The sequence below is a fragment of the Pundamilia nyererei genome, unplaced genomic scaffold (assembly GCF_000239375.1).
Source record: "Pundamilia nyererei isolate P.nyererei 1_Seehausen unplaced genomic scaffold, PunNye1.0 scaffold00145, whole genome shotgun sequence".
Classification (NCBI taxonomy): domain Eukaryota; kingdom Metazoa; phylum Chordata; class Actinopteri; order Cichliformes; family Cichlidae; genus Pundamilia; species Pundamilia nyererei.
Window position 1 is genome coordinate 235954 of NW_005187546.1, and position 17693 is coordinate 253646.

At 41.8% G+C, this 17693-nt stretch overlaps 1 protein-coding gene across 2 annotated transcripts in view; it reads right to left on the reverse strand.

The window, feature by feature from the left end:
- Nucleotides 1–503: 503 nt before the first annotated feature.
- The window catches only part of LOC102202029 (noelin-2-like), a 37795-nt gene continuing 20605 nt past the window's right edge, over nt 504–17693 (reverse strand). For both annotated transcript variants that reach the window (XM_005744526.1, XM_005744524.1), the window contains exons 4-8: nt 14706–14925; nt 12315–12421; nt 2469–2645; nt 2183–2356; nt 504–1406 (exon numbers count right to left, since the gene is read on the reverse strand). In XM_005744526.1, coding sequence (XP_005744583.1) covers nt 1086–1406; nt 2183–2356; nt 2469–2645; nt 12315–12421; nt 14706–14925 — 999 coding nt within the window. In that variant the 3' untranslated portion in view covers nt 504–1085. The remainder of the gene's footprint in view (nt 1407–2182; nt 2357–2468; nt 2646–12314; nt 12422–14705; nt 14926–17693) is intronic.

Sequence of the window (17693 nt, forward strand, 5' to 3'; positions counted from 1 at the left end):
TTCTATCGCCCAGCTCTACTTGAGGAGCTAATTGCAATCAGTGCACTGGTTATAGGAATGGCATTCCAGACACTGTGCGATCGTCACTGCCCTTTAGTATCCATTACACTCTTTATTTTTCACTCTGTATTGAGCTCTTCCAAAGCCATGTTAAAAAGTACCTCACACAACATAGCAAGCAGATCCTGAAAAGCTAACGTTAAGAAGGAAAAATTTAGCAGACTGTCACATGATTGGATGCTGCTTTGTTCTGGAAGATGTGCACGGAAGAGCATCTGTGGCTATTTGAATATACTGCTTACACCTGCCATCCCATGAGGACATCTTTGGTTCCCTGTTTGTGTTTTTTAATCCTCTAAATCCATGAGGCTCCATCCAACCAGATGCCCAAGTGGAGAAAGGTAGAAGGAGAGAAAGCACAAAGCCTTTTTTGTTTTGGTGTATTTGTGTATACTATGTTGTGTAGAGATCAGGACAAAGAAGTCTTGGCAAAGTTTGACAGTAAACTTTATTGAATGAACAACCATGCTGACTGAACACGTCCACGATCACATCACAAACCCGGAATATCTCAGTCAGGGCCGTCGTCATAGCTCGAGGTTTGAAGCGAGGTGAAATTCAGTTCATGAGCTGTGTGTATATATATATAATTTTTTTTTCCAACAATGCGACCTCTACTTCCAAAGTCACTTCTTGATATACGAGTGGAATGAAACGTAACAGAATATGGATGAGCTCAAAATGTCTGACTTCCTTCTTTTCTATCAGCGTCCCTGCTGCAGAGACAATTAAGCCCATCGTCGCGGTGATGAACACTCTTGTCTGTGACCTTTAGACTGGTGTTTGACAACCATGTACTGTGTCTAGTTATTAGCTCAGCGAGCTCACATCATCTAGAAGTCATTCAAATTCAAACACAGACAGTACTTATTACCTTGTTGAGATGTCAGTCGCTGTTGTGTGCGTGTGTGTGTGCATGCGTGTGTATTTTTGCAAGTTTTGAAGTGTCCTTTAAAAACCTTTCTCCTTCATCTCTACTTTGTTTTTTTCATTTTCATTTTTATTTATATCTTTTAGGTGTAAATCTATCCATCGCTCCTGATAACGTGAAACAGTGTGACATTATAGAGGACCTGGTGACCGTTGTTCCAGGTGTACAGTGCTCTCTCTCTGGGGTTGTAGTCCATCATGCTGATGTGGGAGTACTGGTTGTGGAAGGGGATGTCGGTGTATTCGTACGTGGAGGTGTTGGTGTGGTAGGCAAAGTGGACCTTTGCTCCGGCCAGATGGGAGTTGGTGACGTACAGGGTGCCGCAAATCATGAAAGCCTCCCCAGCACTCCGCTTAGGAAACCCCGTGTCCCAGCTGTGGAGGACTTCAAGCGAATGAGGGTCGAGGCGACTCACCTGGAGGCAGAGAGGACAGGGTTGGCAATGATGCCGTCTCACACGGTTGTGAATAAGCTGAGGTAAATCTGTAGCTGCAGAAATGGTGAAATTTGTTGAAAGCAGCGTGTTTGTCGTAGATTGTACATGAGAGAGGACTTTTATTTTTTTGTTTTCTAAAGGGCCTCACAGTATCACAGACCGTCTGCATAAAAGATGGATGCAAACTGTGGGCTTGAAAAGAGAAGCCAAGGAGCCATAAACCTGTCTTCTATCTGATGGAGGTGGATGAGAGAATGACCCTACATTTCAACTGATTCAGAAAACACTCAATCACTAGTTTCTGTCTTCACTGAAAACAGCACAATGTTCATTGGTGCATTATAAAGTAGATGATGGCGAGGATATGACTTAGGGCACAGCTAATTACTAACTGTCTCCCCAAAACACAACTGTTGTGTCTTGTGAAGGGTGTTTTTTGTGAGCGTGTGCCTTTTTTGTCTATATCTGTCGTTTGTTTTCATTGTATTTGCGTTTCATTGTATTTGTATTTGCTTTATTCAAATTCCACTGCATATCGTGTGCTTTTGCTGGATGTTTCTATTTGCTGGTGTTTTCTTAAGATTCAGTACCATACATAAGATCCTGGCTGTCACATGAATTTGATGTACAGCACAGCAGCTTCTTCTCTCTGTTTCAGTGTGCTAGTCATAACACTTAAATCAGTCAAAATTTGCTGTGTGGCAATGTGTCTCATGTGTCTCTGTGGAGGAAAGTTAGAGAAAACGGAGACAGACCATAATGTTTCCAGCGTTTGGGATGGAGGTGTAGACAGCCCAGAGTCCTGTCTCATCTGCCATGAGGTCGATGTCAGAGGATCCTCCCCAGCTGTAGGGGAAGGTGTTGTTGTATCCTGCACCGCTTAGGCTACGCTGGAGTAACACACTGCGAGAGCGGAAATGGTACTGAACCTAGAAAGACACACACACACGCATATGCACGTACATACACGTACAGCATCTCATTTTACTCGACCGTCAATCATCAGCATCAGCTGTTACTGATTGTGACCCAGTCTCGTACCAGGATGTTGCTCTGGTGCTTGTTGTAATAGAGAGACCCGTTGTAGACCACGTGGCCGGTTCCCGCCCAGGGGTGGGGTAAGAGATGCTGCACGAAGTTTTGGCCTTTTGTGAAGTCCCCCATGGTCCTGTACTCTAGCACACGTCTGCCCTTATAGTAGCCATCCATCGACCACACCTGTTGGAGAGAAGGGAAAGGAGCGCAGATGGCTCATCTATAGCCAGCTCATAAAATGAACTCCTGCTGAGCAATAAATTCTGTTACGCTTTGAGAGTGATCCATCATGCCCCCCCCCCCTCCTGCTGTCCAACAAACTGATTAGATCACGACATAATGTACTCAGACTGTCACAGTTGGATGCTGCAAACCTCGAGTCGGTCAAATCAAATAAAAGCAAAGGCAACAGTTTGGTATCACCCAGACCTTCAGGTGGGGAAGATAACAAACGCAGGTTCAGCAGGCCTGCCAAAGCTCTGGATTTGTCAGCATGCTGAAGTTGTGCGCGTGAGGCCGCAGCAAGAGAGATGCTCAATATACAAAAGGTTATAGGGCTTTTCTTCAGCTGCTTTTCCTGCATCACAAATAGCAAAAAGTGTATGCAAGTCGGTGTTCGGCGAAGGTTGCTCACCAGAAATAACAAAACTGCTTTTAGTCTGCCTCCATCTAGGGAACGCCTGCTCCCCCCTATCATATTCCTATTTCAGGACTAGACAGTGGAAGCAGTTTTGGCTATGCATTTCCACAGTTTATAACATTCCCGGAGATAATTAGCAGCAATAAATTCTGATCTATCCCAGGTATGGATGTTTGATGTCCACCTTTTTCCCACCTCCTCAATCAAGCTGACCTGAATTTAAATCACCGCCCGATGAGAAGTAAAAACCCAATAATCTTAGTGTAATGAGAAGAGCTGTAAATATAGGACAGTGGAAGAAGTTGTGGGGAGGGAGCAGAAGATGAAAAAGATCAGTGGTGAAACAAACGACCAGAGAAGAAATGGGATGGGTGGAAAATTGCGCGTCGGCAGCGTGGAGGATTAATTACCCGGGGAGGGGACGAGAGGTGAAGCAGATGAAAGAAAAGAGCAGAGAGCACTGGGAAGAGAGAGCCTTGTTGGTGAAAAAGATGCTCGTTATCCCCCCCCCCCCCCAAAAGACTGAAAAGTACTGAGGCCAGATAAAAAAAGGGGGGTGGGGAGGGGGCAGATGAAAAGGAACCTTTTTGTTAAGGGGAAAAAACCCTCTCCTGCAGTAGAACAGCAATTTTTTTAAATTACAGTTCATTTGTAGCAGCAATATTTAAAATTCACATTGAATTAGAGACTTTCAGACAAAGGTAACTGATTGCGGTTATTTTGAGGGCCTTCAATAACAGAGTTTAATTGAGACTCGGCTAGTGGTTTGAAAAGACAATGAAGCAGACTGATTGGCCTTTCCCACTCCTTCCAGTGCGCTCTCTTCTCTCCTCCAAACACTGATGAAGCTTTCTCAGTTTTAATTCGCTTTTAAATAGGTTTCAAAGGAAGACGAGTCCCTTTGTTTATTGGCAGCTGTAATCTTCTCGTGTCTGAATGCACCATTTACTTTAAATAAACAAGCTCCAGATACTGATTATATACCAAATGGTGCGCACGGAAAGTGACTTGGGATTTTGTTTTCTTCTTCTGCTTCTAGAGCTTACGTCTAAGTTTTACAAATTAGTGAGCTATTTTCTTTCTGCTCCCCTCCCAGCTGGCCTACTCACATACGCCCTTAAAGGATCAGTTGTATCCTATTACAGTATCCACATGCTATGAAGTGATCCCTCCCCATTGTGACTACACTAAGGGGAAAGAATATCCACAGGTCCTGCAAATATTCATTCGGGAGCACGTCTGACATTTCAAGTGGGTCTCTTCATACTGGCAGTCACATGTTGGTTTACATTAGTGGGTTGGACTGCATTTACAGGGCATTTTTAGCATGTAACTGATGCACTGATACACTATTGCCAGTAAAGGCACCGATCTCAGCATCAGGTGCAATTTAGGGATCAACATCTCTCACAAGGATACTCAAACATGAGGAGCCAGAGGCCGAATAAACACTGCTGTGATCAGTGGACTGATCCTACTCTGAAACTACTGCCAGTTAGCTTAGCTTAGCGGTTTGTAGCTTCATATAGAGTAGGCTCTTGTATTTATATTTTCTTAAGAGGGAAACATACAGTACTGTGCAAAAGTCACTCTCTTTTTAAAAATATTTTTCTAGAGAAATGGGAAATAGATACAGGGATTTATTGAATCACCTGAAAATATACATGGAAATATATATTTTCCATGTAAATTTGCTAGAGCCACTGCCTGAACTTTCATAGACAAAGTCTCTTCTTTAAGTAGTCTTAAAATATTTCTCCAGGCTTGTTAGAGGACATTCAAAGCTCTTTGGTTTTTTGCTGCCTTTTGTTTTGTTCTGTATCAAGATGATCCCACACTGCTTCAATAATGTTGAGGTCTGAGCTCTGGGGAGGCCAATCCATGACTGATAGTGTTATTGCATGATATGGCACACCTCAACCTTTTCTCCTGTTCCTTTCTTTAAAAACGGCTTCTTGATACCAAACCTTTCACTGAGACCATTTCTGATGAGGCTTCAGTGAACAGTAGATGGATCAACTGAAGCCCCAGATGCATCTCTCAGGTCCTGTGTCAGGTCACTGCTGGATTATTTCCTGTTTCTTAAGGATGTGAGTTCATCTCAATGGTTTTTAAACCTGCTGATTATTCATTTGTTGCCTGTTATGTTTAGACAGAACTTCACCCCTTGGGTGAAAAAGCATCCAGTGTCCAAAGGCAACCTTTGAAAGACCTTCAGAAAACCTGGAGAACTATTGCTCAAGACCACTTTAAAAAATTACAAGAATGTTTGGCTCCTTGGAGGGAAAATACAAGGAAACGAGGGGTGGCTTGAGACTTTAGCACAGTACTGGAAATACCAATACATTAGTTACACTACTAATACTGATGCATTACTTAAAGTACTTACGCTATTTAAGTGAAAGGTCATTGATGCATTGTATTTATAGGACAACTAGACACAGGTAATTTGCAGAACTTGCCCATTGTTAGGCTCTTTACATCTTACCCTAACAACAATGAGCATATTTGCCAAAATGTCAGACTACTGCTTCACATTCAGCCCTAACTGTCTGACAAAAACGCAGCTCCTATTTAACCTGATCAACCCTGACAAATCAAAGGCCTGCAAGCAGAGGGCTACAGTAAATACCAGAGGGTTGTGAACCTGGCTCATCTTTAACCATATCTCAGTGTAATGTCATGTTAAGCACGCTTGAGCTTTGATGCAAACATAGTATTATATTCTAACCCTGTAATTTAATTCTGGCTTTAACAGGGAGGCAATGAAGAGAAGATAATCCAGGAGAAAAGTGATCTCCTACTCTTGTTCCCTGTTAGCTCTCCTGCCGCTGCATTTTCGATCACCAGGAGGCTTTTCAGGGAGCTTTAAAGATAACTGTATAGCATAGAAATACAAAAACGAAGCCTAGAAGTAACAAATGCATTGAATTTCACCATCGCTTACAGAGCATCTTCCTAAAAACCCTCACCAAAAGAGGATCTACTGCAGCATTCACAGTGTAGTTTTCAGCAGGGTGAACCAGATCAACAACTACAATTCGAAGCTAATCGAAGAATTAACCCTGATTTAACCCACTGCAACTGGGGAATTATGCACTAAAATGCTTGACCTTTTCTTTTTCACTTCTTCTTCTTCTGCTTTCTTTGGTTTCACATTTTTCACCTTCACCATCACCTCCCCGGCTCCCCTATTAGTCTCCCTCTACAGTTGCTCTTTTGATCAGCCTTCACTGCCTCTTCTTCTTCTTCTCTTTGTCTCGTCCCCTCCTTCTGTTCGCCCCTTGTTTCACTTCTTCTTTCCCTGCCTAACACCTCTTCAGCAACCGTCCTCATGCCCCCCTCCCACCCCCAGCCCCCTCCATTTGCTATGTCTCTCTCGCCCTTTCGCTCGTTCTCACACTATCAGCTGAGGCATCTTGACAGATCAGGGGATATCCACACCTCAGCAGCTGTTCTCAAATACAGCGACAGGTGTGTCCATGCGTGCGTGCGCGCACGTGTGAGTGTGTGCCGCGTGCATATGCACACACACATACACATACGTGCACTGATGAGCTAATGAAGAATTCATAAATGCCAAAGTGGCACCCTGTAGTCATGGATACCAAAGGATGTATGAGAATGACTTTACTCATTTTGACTCACAGTGTGTGTGTGTGTGTGTGTGTGTGTGTGTGTGTCTTTTTGTTAAAGAGAACAAACTTTTACAAACAAACTAATTTGGTCTGTGATGTTTGTGATGATTCAATATGTGCACTACTACAAACAAAGCCTGAGAAAATATTATCAACATCATTGTTTGGAATTTTTTGTCTGTTTTTGATGAGATGGGAATAAAAAGACGCCGTTTTGGGGGGAAATCGATTCAATAAGATGATTGTCCGTTAGTTGGCTGGTCTAATCATGAAGAATAACAGCTTTAACAACAAGAACACAATGGCTGTCAAAGTCACATCATCTTCTCCGCTACACCCACACCACTCTTTTGTGCCTCGCTTAGGTTTGATTCTTTTTCTCAGAACACAGCAGATGAAATTAATGCTGCTGTGTGCTTGGAAAAACGTTTGGAAGGAAAGTAAAGAAAACAGAATTTGCATCATTAGGGTGTTGAATTTGCATTTAAGAATATTAATAAATCACAAATTTGTCAGAGCGTGATTTTTCCTCCTCTGGAGCTTTGTGTTTCACACCTTGTTTTCACTCCCTGATTAGTTTCATTTTCACTCCTTCATAATTTTGCGGTTAGTTTTAGAAGCCAAAAACTACAGAACCTGGTCACATTTACTAAAATTAAGTGGATAAAATTGTTTCTTAAAGAGTAACCAGATAATTTAACAACACACAATATCTTGTTTGTAACTTTTGTTTAACCGAAGGTCTTTTTTATTACTACTTTAAAATCCAGGTTATTGCACAGAGCTTTTTTTTTTTTCCTTTTTATAAATAGCTACAAAGTTAACTTTTAACTCTGAGGAGGCCTCACCCACCGCTGTCTATCCAGGGCCTTGAAGTGGAGAGGGTGAGCAGCTGTAGGTACCTGGGCGTCTACATCTCTGAGGACCTCAACTGGTCACTGAACACCACACAGCTGGTCAAGAAGGCTCAGCAGCGGCTGTATTTCCTGAGGAGGCTGAGGAAATTTGGTATGCCGGCCAAGATCCTCAGCAGGTTCTACAGCTGCATTGTGGAGAACACCCTGACCAGCCGCATCACTGCATGGTACGGCAGCACTACTGCTATGGACCGCAAACCCCTGCAGAGAGTGATAACAACCGCGGAGAAGATCACTAGGACCCCGCTGCCCTCTCTGCAGAGCATCTACCATCGCAGAGTCCAGAGGAGAGCTGCCTCCATCCTCAAAGACCCCTCACACCCCAACACGGACTGTTCACACTTCTGCCCTCGAGATGAAGGTTTAGAAGTGTGAAATCCAGAACATCCAGACTCACTAACTTCTTCTTCCCCACTGCCATCAGACTCACTGACACATTTTGAACAGTAATAATATTTTTTTGACCGTCTGGTCATCTTACATATTAAGCTATTGCTCTTTTGCACACATCTGTTTCAAATCTCCATATTTTGTCTCCTTTTCTGTCTTCAGCTATTTATTTATATATTAATCTGTGGGTGGTCAGCAAAGAAAAAATTCCATTGCACAAAGAAATGCCTTTTCTCTTGTGACACATGACAATAAACACTTTGAATCTTGAATTTTGAATCTTTTAACTTTCAATTACCGCAACACAAAAAGAGAGAAGACTAGATAGAGTGGCAGACGAATGGAAACAAGGAAATGGCAGCTGTTCTACTGGCAGATTAATGGATTCCTTATAAATTACAGTCAGTTATTATGCTAATGTTATTTATCATTACAAGTAAACTAGATTCAGTCACAGCCCATTACGTATTATTATTCTGTTTCATGTGAGAAATGTTTGCCCAAATCAGTATGCTATGTTTACATATTAACCCACTTCCCACTTTATTTGGCACTGCTGTTCAGCTGTTCAGCTTGTTAATTAATCAGCCAATCACATGGCATTCCTTAAGGAATGTCAAAATGGTCAAGACGACCTGCTGAAGTTCAAAGCGAGCTTTAAAATGGACAACAAAGGTGATTTAAGTGGACTGAATGTGGCAAGGCTGGTTTGAATATTTCAAAAGCCGATGAATCGGCTGGGATTTTCACATGTTGGAGGTAGAGTCAGAATTTGTAGTAAACAGCATGAAAGCAGAGAAAGCATGCTTCTAAAGCTGCTTAACATGCACCCATATGTAAAAAGCATCAGTTGGCGTGTCATATAATCAAACTCAGAGGACACTCTGAGGTGCCAGAGACTTCTACAGTACATCAGTATTTGCTGTAGTGGAAATGAGAACAGGCTGAACTTACTCAACAGTTTGAAAGCTCCACTTTTTTGTTCACAACATGGGAGCAAATACTGAAGCTTTTTTGTGCCTGTGAACCAAGTGTGCAATTTTAATCCAAGTGAGTCATCTTGACTCTGGTTTTTAGTTCTCTTTAATGCATCCAAAGAGTCCATATGCAGCGTCACTCAGTAAAATGTATTCACCGTTTTATAGCTGCGCCCTTTCCAGCTGTGTACGGAGCAACTGTTTTGTTTTGTTGTGCCAGTGCAGGAGTGGTTGTAAAATTTTAAATGCATTTTTTAGAGCCTGGCAAACACATGCAGAAATAATTACTTCTGTAAAAGGAAACAGCCCTGCAATAGTCTTGTGAGGGAGGAAATGTAAAGGACTTAATGATAAACATTACTGTCTTTGTTCTACAGGGCTCCATAAGGCTGAGAGGGGGGAATAAGATAAAAGTGATTGAAGCACTTTACAGCATATAATAGCTTTGCTGGCTTATTTAAAAACAATACAAATACAGAAAAAACCCCAGTGCATTCATAAAAGTGCACTTCTTGTGCTTTCTCCACGCTCCGATTCAGGAACATCACCTACTGTGCAGCATGAAAAGACCAGAAAAAGCTTCCAATTGTTGGGACAAAGGTGCAAATAGACAGAGAGACTGAGAAAGAGCCGCCACCCATAACTACACCAGTCACACCTGGAACTGGAAAACAGACAGCAATAACTGGGATACTGCTGCTGTGTATAGCGCCTTCTCATCACCAGGGAGACATTCTAATAGAGAACAGGCAAGGGTCACCATGGCGATATAAATCACACCTGGCAACTGGGAGACAGTCGCCTTGACAACTAGCTTAATATGCACTCCCTGAACAGAATGTGTGTGTGTGTGTGTGTGTGTGTGTGTGTGTGTGTGTGTGTGTGTGTGTGTGTGTGTGTGTGTGTGTGTGTGTGTCTCGCAGTGAGCGGAGACAGAGTGCACACAGGAGTCATGTTAGAAATGAGGCTGAAAGAAACTGAAAAATACATCAGCGAAAATATAGAAGCGGGCAACTTTATGACCACTTTCACCTGCCGTACTTGTCATGTGCCCACAAGAGCACACAGTCTTATTTTGATGACTACATCAGTTCCCTTTGTTCCATCTAAATCCAAACTTACAGTACATCTCAGCTCACACATGACTTCATACTAAAAATTAATTTCTTATGGGTGCATGTGTATTGAAACTTTAATATGACATTCATGTATCCCCTCACAACACGAATACTAACAAGTACATACACATATATTTGCATGCCTATCTTTGTGGGGACACCTAGCAGAGAAAATTTTTGATTTAAAAAAAAAAACTGACCTGCTAAGAACTTAACCTAACACGATTTAACATCTAAATATATCTCCAGAACATTAGCGGGTGACCCGATGCCGCTGCGACAACTGCATCGAGCGGATCATGTGTGAGTTGGAGCAAATAAACACCGAAATGCAGGTGGTGTGAAAATGTCTCCTTTTTTGAGGTGCAGTAATTTAAGTTAAATCAATGAAGCTCGTAAATTGTTCAGCGGGGCTGTGAAAAGAAGAAACTGCAAATAGTTACATTTGGGAAATACTGGCCACTATGCTTGCATTGGCAATATGAAGGAGGCGAGATAGAGCCAGAGACTATTACATAAATAAACAAGAAGCACTCCAAGAGCACAAACCTCCATCAAGGCAGCTCGTTCTCTGGGCTGTATTTGCTCTTAAAGAAATAGTATTTTATTTTGTATATATTCATTATAAAAACAAAATGTGTGGGAGTAGGCGATGGATAACGAGTGTTGATTTGTCAATAACTTAAGCCTATTATATAATATGATACTACACCATATTTCTAACTAGCAGCTTGTCTCTTTCACTTGATAATACTTTTGTTAGAGATATAACACATCTCAGATCTACCAACTGGCATGATATTTGGATGCAAACTATATGACAGAAGAAACCCCAAATAGCCGTATCATTTCCTAACTGTTGCCAATACAAACAAAAGCAAAAGCATTTTACACACAATTTTAAAGATAAAAAAAAATTTTTGTGAAAGTTTGACCGTTTGACCTTAAAAAAGAGGTCAGAGGTCCAAAGTAACATGATATCTAGAATCCAGATATATCATTCCCTATATGTCTATATGCTGTCAATACAAACAACAGTAGTAAGGAATATAGTTTTAATAAACACAGCTCTATATAGCATTATTATCACTTTGACCTTCAGATCAAACTTTTGACCTTGAAGAAGAGGTCAGAGGTCAAATTTGAGATGATATTTTATAATGTATATGTTGACAATACATGCTACACTTTGTTTCGAAGTTTCTAAGAATCATAGTTTCTACAGTATTGAGCTTTTTGTCAGTTTTTGACCAATAAATCATTAAGTTGACTTTGCCGACCTTGGTGGATGTAAGTATGTGTGACCTCACTCTGCATTCCTGCAAAGTTTTATGAGAATTCATTCAAAACTTTTCGAGCTATCATGTGTACAGAAAGAACGGCTCAACACGCACACGCACTGGAGAAGGTAACCAGTCACCAGTCTGAACCTCGGCCAGGAAATTGATTGGTGCATTTCCAATTAAAGAAGAAAGCAGAGGAAGTTTGTACTACCAGAAAAGGTGCTTATATAAACCAGGAAACTATTAGCCAGTCATGTTGCCCACATGTGACAGCAGAGTTTCACTGGTCTTAGTTTGTTCAGCTGCTCTGGTGGGCCGTCAAAGACATCACTCTGGATTGAGTAATAATGAATCTGTAACATCATGAAATTTGCAGAGATTTAAATACCCAGCAGCAAACAAACAAACATTCCTCCAGCTACAACCATAAATAAATAAATGTAATTAATTAAATAATCTCAGAAATAGTGATAAACACTCAATAAAAACAGGATACAACAAGATAAATGACAGAAAGAAGTGAAATGCATGAGATAGAGATGATAATTTAAGGGTTGAGGGCAGTCTGCATGGTGGTCAGAGCAAAACCAAGTTTTCAGACTTTTTAAAGCTGCATTTTTATGTTTCAGTGAAATTAAAGCAACATCTCTGTCCACTTACATGTAAGTACGGGGTTCTGTAAGAGTTACAAATAATTACAAATATATGGCTACTGAGTGGCGAGACTTGCTTCTAGAAGGACTTTCCCCGAGCCAGACCACCAAATGCCTCAATCCCAACCTAAACCTTGTTCTAACCCCGACTGTAAACCTTTTTTTTTTTAAATATATAAATGGAACAAACTGAAGAAGAAAAAACAGAAAAAAGACAAATCACACTGTACACCTACCCTGCTGTCAGAGCTGGGAATCATGGCATCAGTCATCCAAGAGCCAAAGCGGGATCCTGAGGCCCTCACAGTGATGGGGTTGCTAACGGCAGTCAGACGACCACATCCTGTTAACAAATGATAAACGGACCATGTAAACGCTGAGGCGGAGATCCTCCATCCTAGATCTGTTGTTTATGCATAGAGCAGCCACATGGAGAAGATAATGCAGATGGAGCACCAGTTTGTGCTCATGTTATCCGGATTGGTCTGAGTAATGCTCGTCGTCAAGGTGACTTGGCCAGCTGGTTTATGAGCAGCCATCACCTGCCACCAGTCTTAACTCACTTCAGCAATGCTTCATAAAAACTTGAAAATGTGTTGACGCCACAGGCGTGAGCTGTGAAAAAGCAGCTTCTATTTCTCGAAAAGATAACACAGAGGAATACATTTGGGTGTTTTAGTCATTTAGATAATAACTTTAAGACATTTTGTTTTTCAGGTAAATGAAACTGCCCACTCACAGTGATACCGCATGTACATTATTCCAACTATAAAACACCGTTTTTAGGTTTGAAAAGTGTAGTTGGTTATTTCACTGAGAGTTTTAATAGAGCCTTTTCAGCCACCTGAATTAACATCAGTTATAATGGCTCTCAACAGAGACAGCTATTTAGATCAAACCCAATGTCAAAATGCATTTCTACATCAACATCCACTTGTATGGTTTCCACAAACAGGCTTATTGTGTCCCAGCTTTTCAATTTTCCTCAAAATGGGCCTAAATAGGTGCACTTCTGTTTCTGTCCCCATGTTAGACTTTGTTGTTAGAGCACTCTCTGCTGCTCTTAAAGCAATACTTTGACATTTTGTGGAAAATATTTATTCACTGCCCGTTGGAGTGTTAGATGAGAAAATCAATACCACTCTTATGTCTGTCCAGTAAAAATGAAGCGACTGCCAGCAGCCTAGCTTAGCACAAAGAGGAAACCGGGAATGTCCATCTGTTTCCCCATAGCTGTCTCCGCATGTTACTACCCGATGGCTATTCGTCTTTTTTTCTTTTTACTGAAGAAACGCCCTCAACTCTTACCAAGTAAATAAAATAAGAATCCTTCCTAAAAATCTCTTTAATCCTAAACCATAGTCTTACTTCACTACAGCTATTCCATGTGTTCCTCTGCAAAAGCTGCACATATTCCAACCCGATATCATGACAAAGCTTGCAACAGACACATCGAGCTTTGCCTCTCTAAAACGTAATTGTACATGCATGCAGAAGTTGCAGTAACAGCAGAGGAAAATATTTTATTTCAAGCCAACATAAAAATGATCACGGGAAAGTGCTTAAACAGACTTTATTAACACCTTTGCATGTATATACACATTAGCCGCCTAGCTTAATCTGTTCTGCCGATTAAGGACCCTGGAATGTACTTAATACATTTGTTGCTCACTACTGACTTCGTGGCTTAAATATTATCTCCCCCTGCTGGTAATGCAACTTCTGCACGCGGTGAAGTTGATTTCATGTTTTGGAGAGACAAATTGTGGAATGGACACAGTGGACCGGCATGTCTATTATACGTTTTGCCACGATACTGGGTTGTATGTCCACTTTGTACTCCCCTGCTTCCCTTTGTTCCTTTGCCAGTTGGTCCTGTTTGCTTCTAAGTCAGCTAGGCCAACTTCTTAATTTGTATTCCCAATGTCATCTTTTTCAAGCTCAGATTTTCCTTATGTATGTATGCATCTTTCCCTAAATATCCTGTTTAGTGAAGTCTTGACCCACTATTGACTCATCGCATGAGCCAAGGTGTTAAAAACGACATCACCAGGGGCTTTGGGTGAAACCACTGTGAGACCTTGCCCCACCCTATCATGTGAACTACTGAGGTCACTGGATGCAAAGAAACCCTGCTAGAAGTTAAATTCCTCAGAGTCGCTTCATTTTGGTTTTAGAACTGAGGAAGTCTCTTGGATGAGAGGTGAAACATTTTCAACAAATATAAAGAAGTCCAGTCGCTTTCACAGTCGACTAGTTGGGTATATCCTAGTTTGGTAGGCCTGACTTTGCAAATTGTGTACCAACTTGATGAAACTTGGTCCTATTTTCTGTTACACTCCTTCCTCACTCCCTGTGGTAAATTTGCATGTTTTTAAACTTCACTCCCCTCCTTTATTCTTCCTGAACGTTCTTCTTCTCAGTTTGTTATAGAACTATTTTTGCAGACTGATGAATCGTTGTATAAATAAATCTTTGAGTGTGTAAACCTGCGGAGTGCTCCTTTGCGTGCTTCCACCCCCCGCGCGCTCACGTTCTTCGCATTCATGTTCAAATTGCAAACGCGTGAGTTACTTTCAAAAGCAGCACAAGTCATATTTTGTTATTGCTTTCTTTCCAGCACGTACCCAGTTTATTCATGCAGCTGTGCAGCCTGGTCTCCAGCAACAGGACCCTCTGCTGAAGCTCCTCGTAGTCGTATGCTCCAATCTCTTCCTGGATGGCTGTCAGGACGATCGACAGGTTAAGCAGCTCCATCCGCAAGGTGGCCAGCGTCTGTAGATCCAGTCTGTACTGCTCCACCACTGACAACAGGGGCCGTAGCTGAGACATCTGACCCTTTAACTCCTGCGAATGAGTTAAAGAAAGTGAGAGAGGCCATTTGCAGTCATTATTTTTCTCTTTCAGTTGCTGTAGTTCTGCGTAGTGCCACCCTTTGAGGCACACTTGAGGCAGTTTATGTGTCCGGACTGGTCAGGGTGCCCCGTAAGGGTGACCTCATCCCAGCATGTGTAACAGGGTTGGTGGTTTGTTTCTCATTCGGCTGATTACTCTCCTTGTCATCCTTAATCTCCCGTTGTGCTGCCTTCCACCTGTGAATGTTTCAAATGAATCTGTTCACCTGTCCCTTTTGTTCACTCGTCGATGCTAAAAACTGAGCACATGTTTGAGACAATCCTTGTGTCACAAGGCAGCCCCTCGGTCTACCTGTTGCTGATAAACTTGTTGGTAGGAGACAAATGAAATGAACTGAGACACATAAAGCTCTCGTTTCCTTTGGGTTTGGTTCAGAAGAATATTTACTTTGCTTCCTTAATTCTTTCTGTGCATTTGGCAGCTGAGATGCTGCACATCATATTTCATTTCTGCCTCTGTCGCCGCATCTCTTTGCTCTCCCCGAGGAACAGACGTGAGCGAGGGAAGCGGAGAATCACGTTAACCGAATGGAAAGCGCCCCCAGAACATGCTAGAGGGACTGCGCAATCCATCTGGCCTGAGAACGCTTCACAGTCCCACAGGAGGTGATGGAAGATGTGCTGGAAGAGAGTACGTCTGGGCAAGTCTTTTCTGGCAACGTGACCCAAATAAGCAGCATAAAATGGATGGAGGAAAACTCTCATTTTAAAAAAATGCACTCTGGATCATATCGGGCCAGAAAGGCCCCCTTTTCCCCCTCTAATCAGCTTAAATGGAGATCAATAAAAATATGGATAGCATATGAAACAATTGTGCTTGCAGCAAGAGGGACAATAAATTTTTATTTGCTACTTTTATATCTCTACTTTTAGCCTTGATACTCAGATGTATCTTCTCTTTCAGCTTGCTGAACAAAGAGCTGGATTTGATATGGAAAAGAGAGAAGGATAAAGAGAAGTGTCAAAAGCGAAGACAAAAATGTTATCATCTTCTTATAACATCTCTGCACCCCCGCACACAAACACAACAACATATCCAGGAAACAGTCAGCAGTTGGCAGTCAGTCAAACACTTTATGTATCTAATCCCTCCCCTGCTGTCTTGAAATCGCGACCTGAATACTTTTCCAACATCGCTACGACGCATTTTTCCAATTTCTACATGTCACAAGAGCACAGCGTGAAAACTCTGTAATTCCAAGCAGCTTCAGCTCACTACATCATCACCGCTCATTGATATTGGCAGTGTTCTTTGCATATAATTGCAAGTTGATTAAATATTCATTAAAACCCCAATTTTGACAAAATGCCAAAGGTGCCACGGTTTGTTAGATAGCGAACCACTTTACCTGGCTAATCCCTCCCCTGCCACGTCTCCGCCTTCATCTCGATTTCTCTAATCTCTCCCTTCCTGATTCACACTTTTGTCTCTCCTCCAGTCTCTGCTTAACCTTTACTTTCCCTCTTACTTCTCCTTGCACAGTCCTCTCATGTCCTCCCTCCCACCAAGAAATATTTAGGTGCAATAAGGCTTACTTTCCTGTCTCTTTCCTCCTCTTTCCTCCACCATCTCTCTCTGTTTATGACTCCCATTTGACATCCCATTCTCCACTCCCGCCCTCCACCCTTGTTTCCTTCCTCCATGGGTTAAAAATACTGTTTAGTTATTGATAAACTTACTGAAGTTCCACATAAATATTCAAGAGTCTTTCCTCTCAGTGCAAAGGCAAAAGCTTATGACTGTGAAAACCCCCCAGGAGCAACAATCATATGCACACACACACACACACACACACACACACACACACACACACACACTCGCGCGCGTATGCATAAACCAACTGTATAAAAACTTAAAAACAGACCCCCCCCAGCTGTTAAGATATGCTCGGCAAGAGATGAAAGGCAGAATGGATTTATGGGGAGGCGGTAATATGCCCTATTGGGGTAAGTAAGGGTTAGTGTGTGTGTGTGTGTGTGTGTGTGTGTGTGTGTGTGTGTGTGTGTGTGTGTGTGTGTGTGTGTGTGTACTTCTACTGCTTTTTATGAGCAGGCAAAAAAAAATCTGTGTGTACAGTCACAGTGTGGAGCTTTCGTCCCTTTTGTAGACAAAGTCCGCATGAATTAAATATTTTTAATTCTTAATTATTAATGAATTCTAATATGAAGACTTGGTTTGGGGTTATGGTGAGGATTACAGTCGGACAAGATGGTTTGTGGAGGGTTATTTCTTGTACACACTAAAAACAAAACTATTCGTCCTGGGACCACAGAATATTAAATGTATATTTCATAAATCCATGATAAGACAAACTAACCAATGAAGGACTGTGAAGTACTGGATCTTTTGTCCTATTTCCTCCAATCACCCCCAACCAGTCACGACAGACGGATCCCAAAGCCTATTAAAAGGGAGTTTTTCCTTCCCCCTGTCGCCAAGCACTTGTTCATTGAGGGTCGCCTTAATGTTGAGGTTTGTCTGTACTTTACAATATTAAATGCTTTGAGGCAACTGTTGTTGTGATTTGGCATTATAAAAATAAAATTGAACTGAATTTATTGAAAAGATTCACCTGTAAATTTGGAATTACTGACATTGACAAGATGAGCAAGCAAATATTTCACAAATATAACCCGAGATATCAAGCTTCTGAATGAACTGGGATGGCAGTCTTTCGATCAGCTATCACCTACTGAATT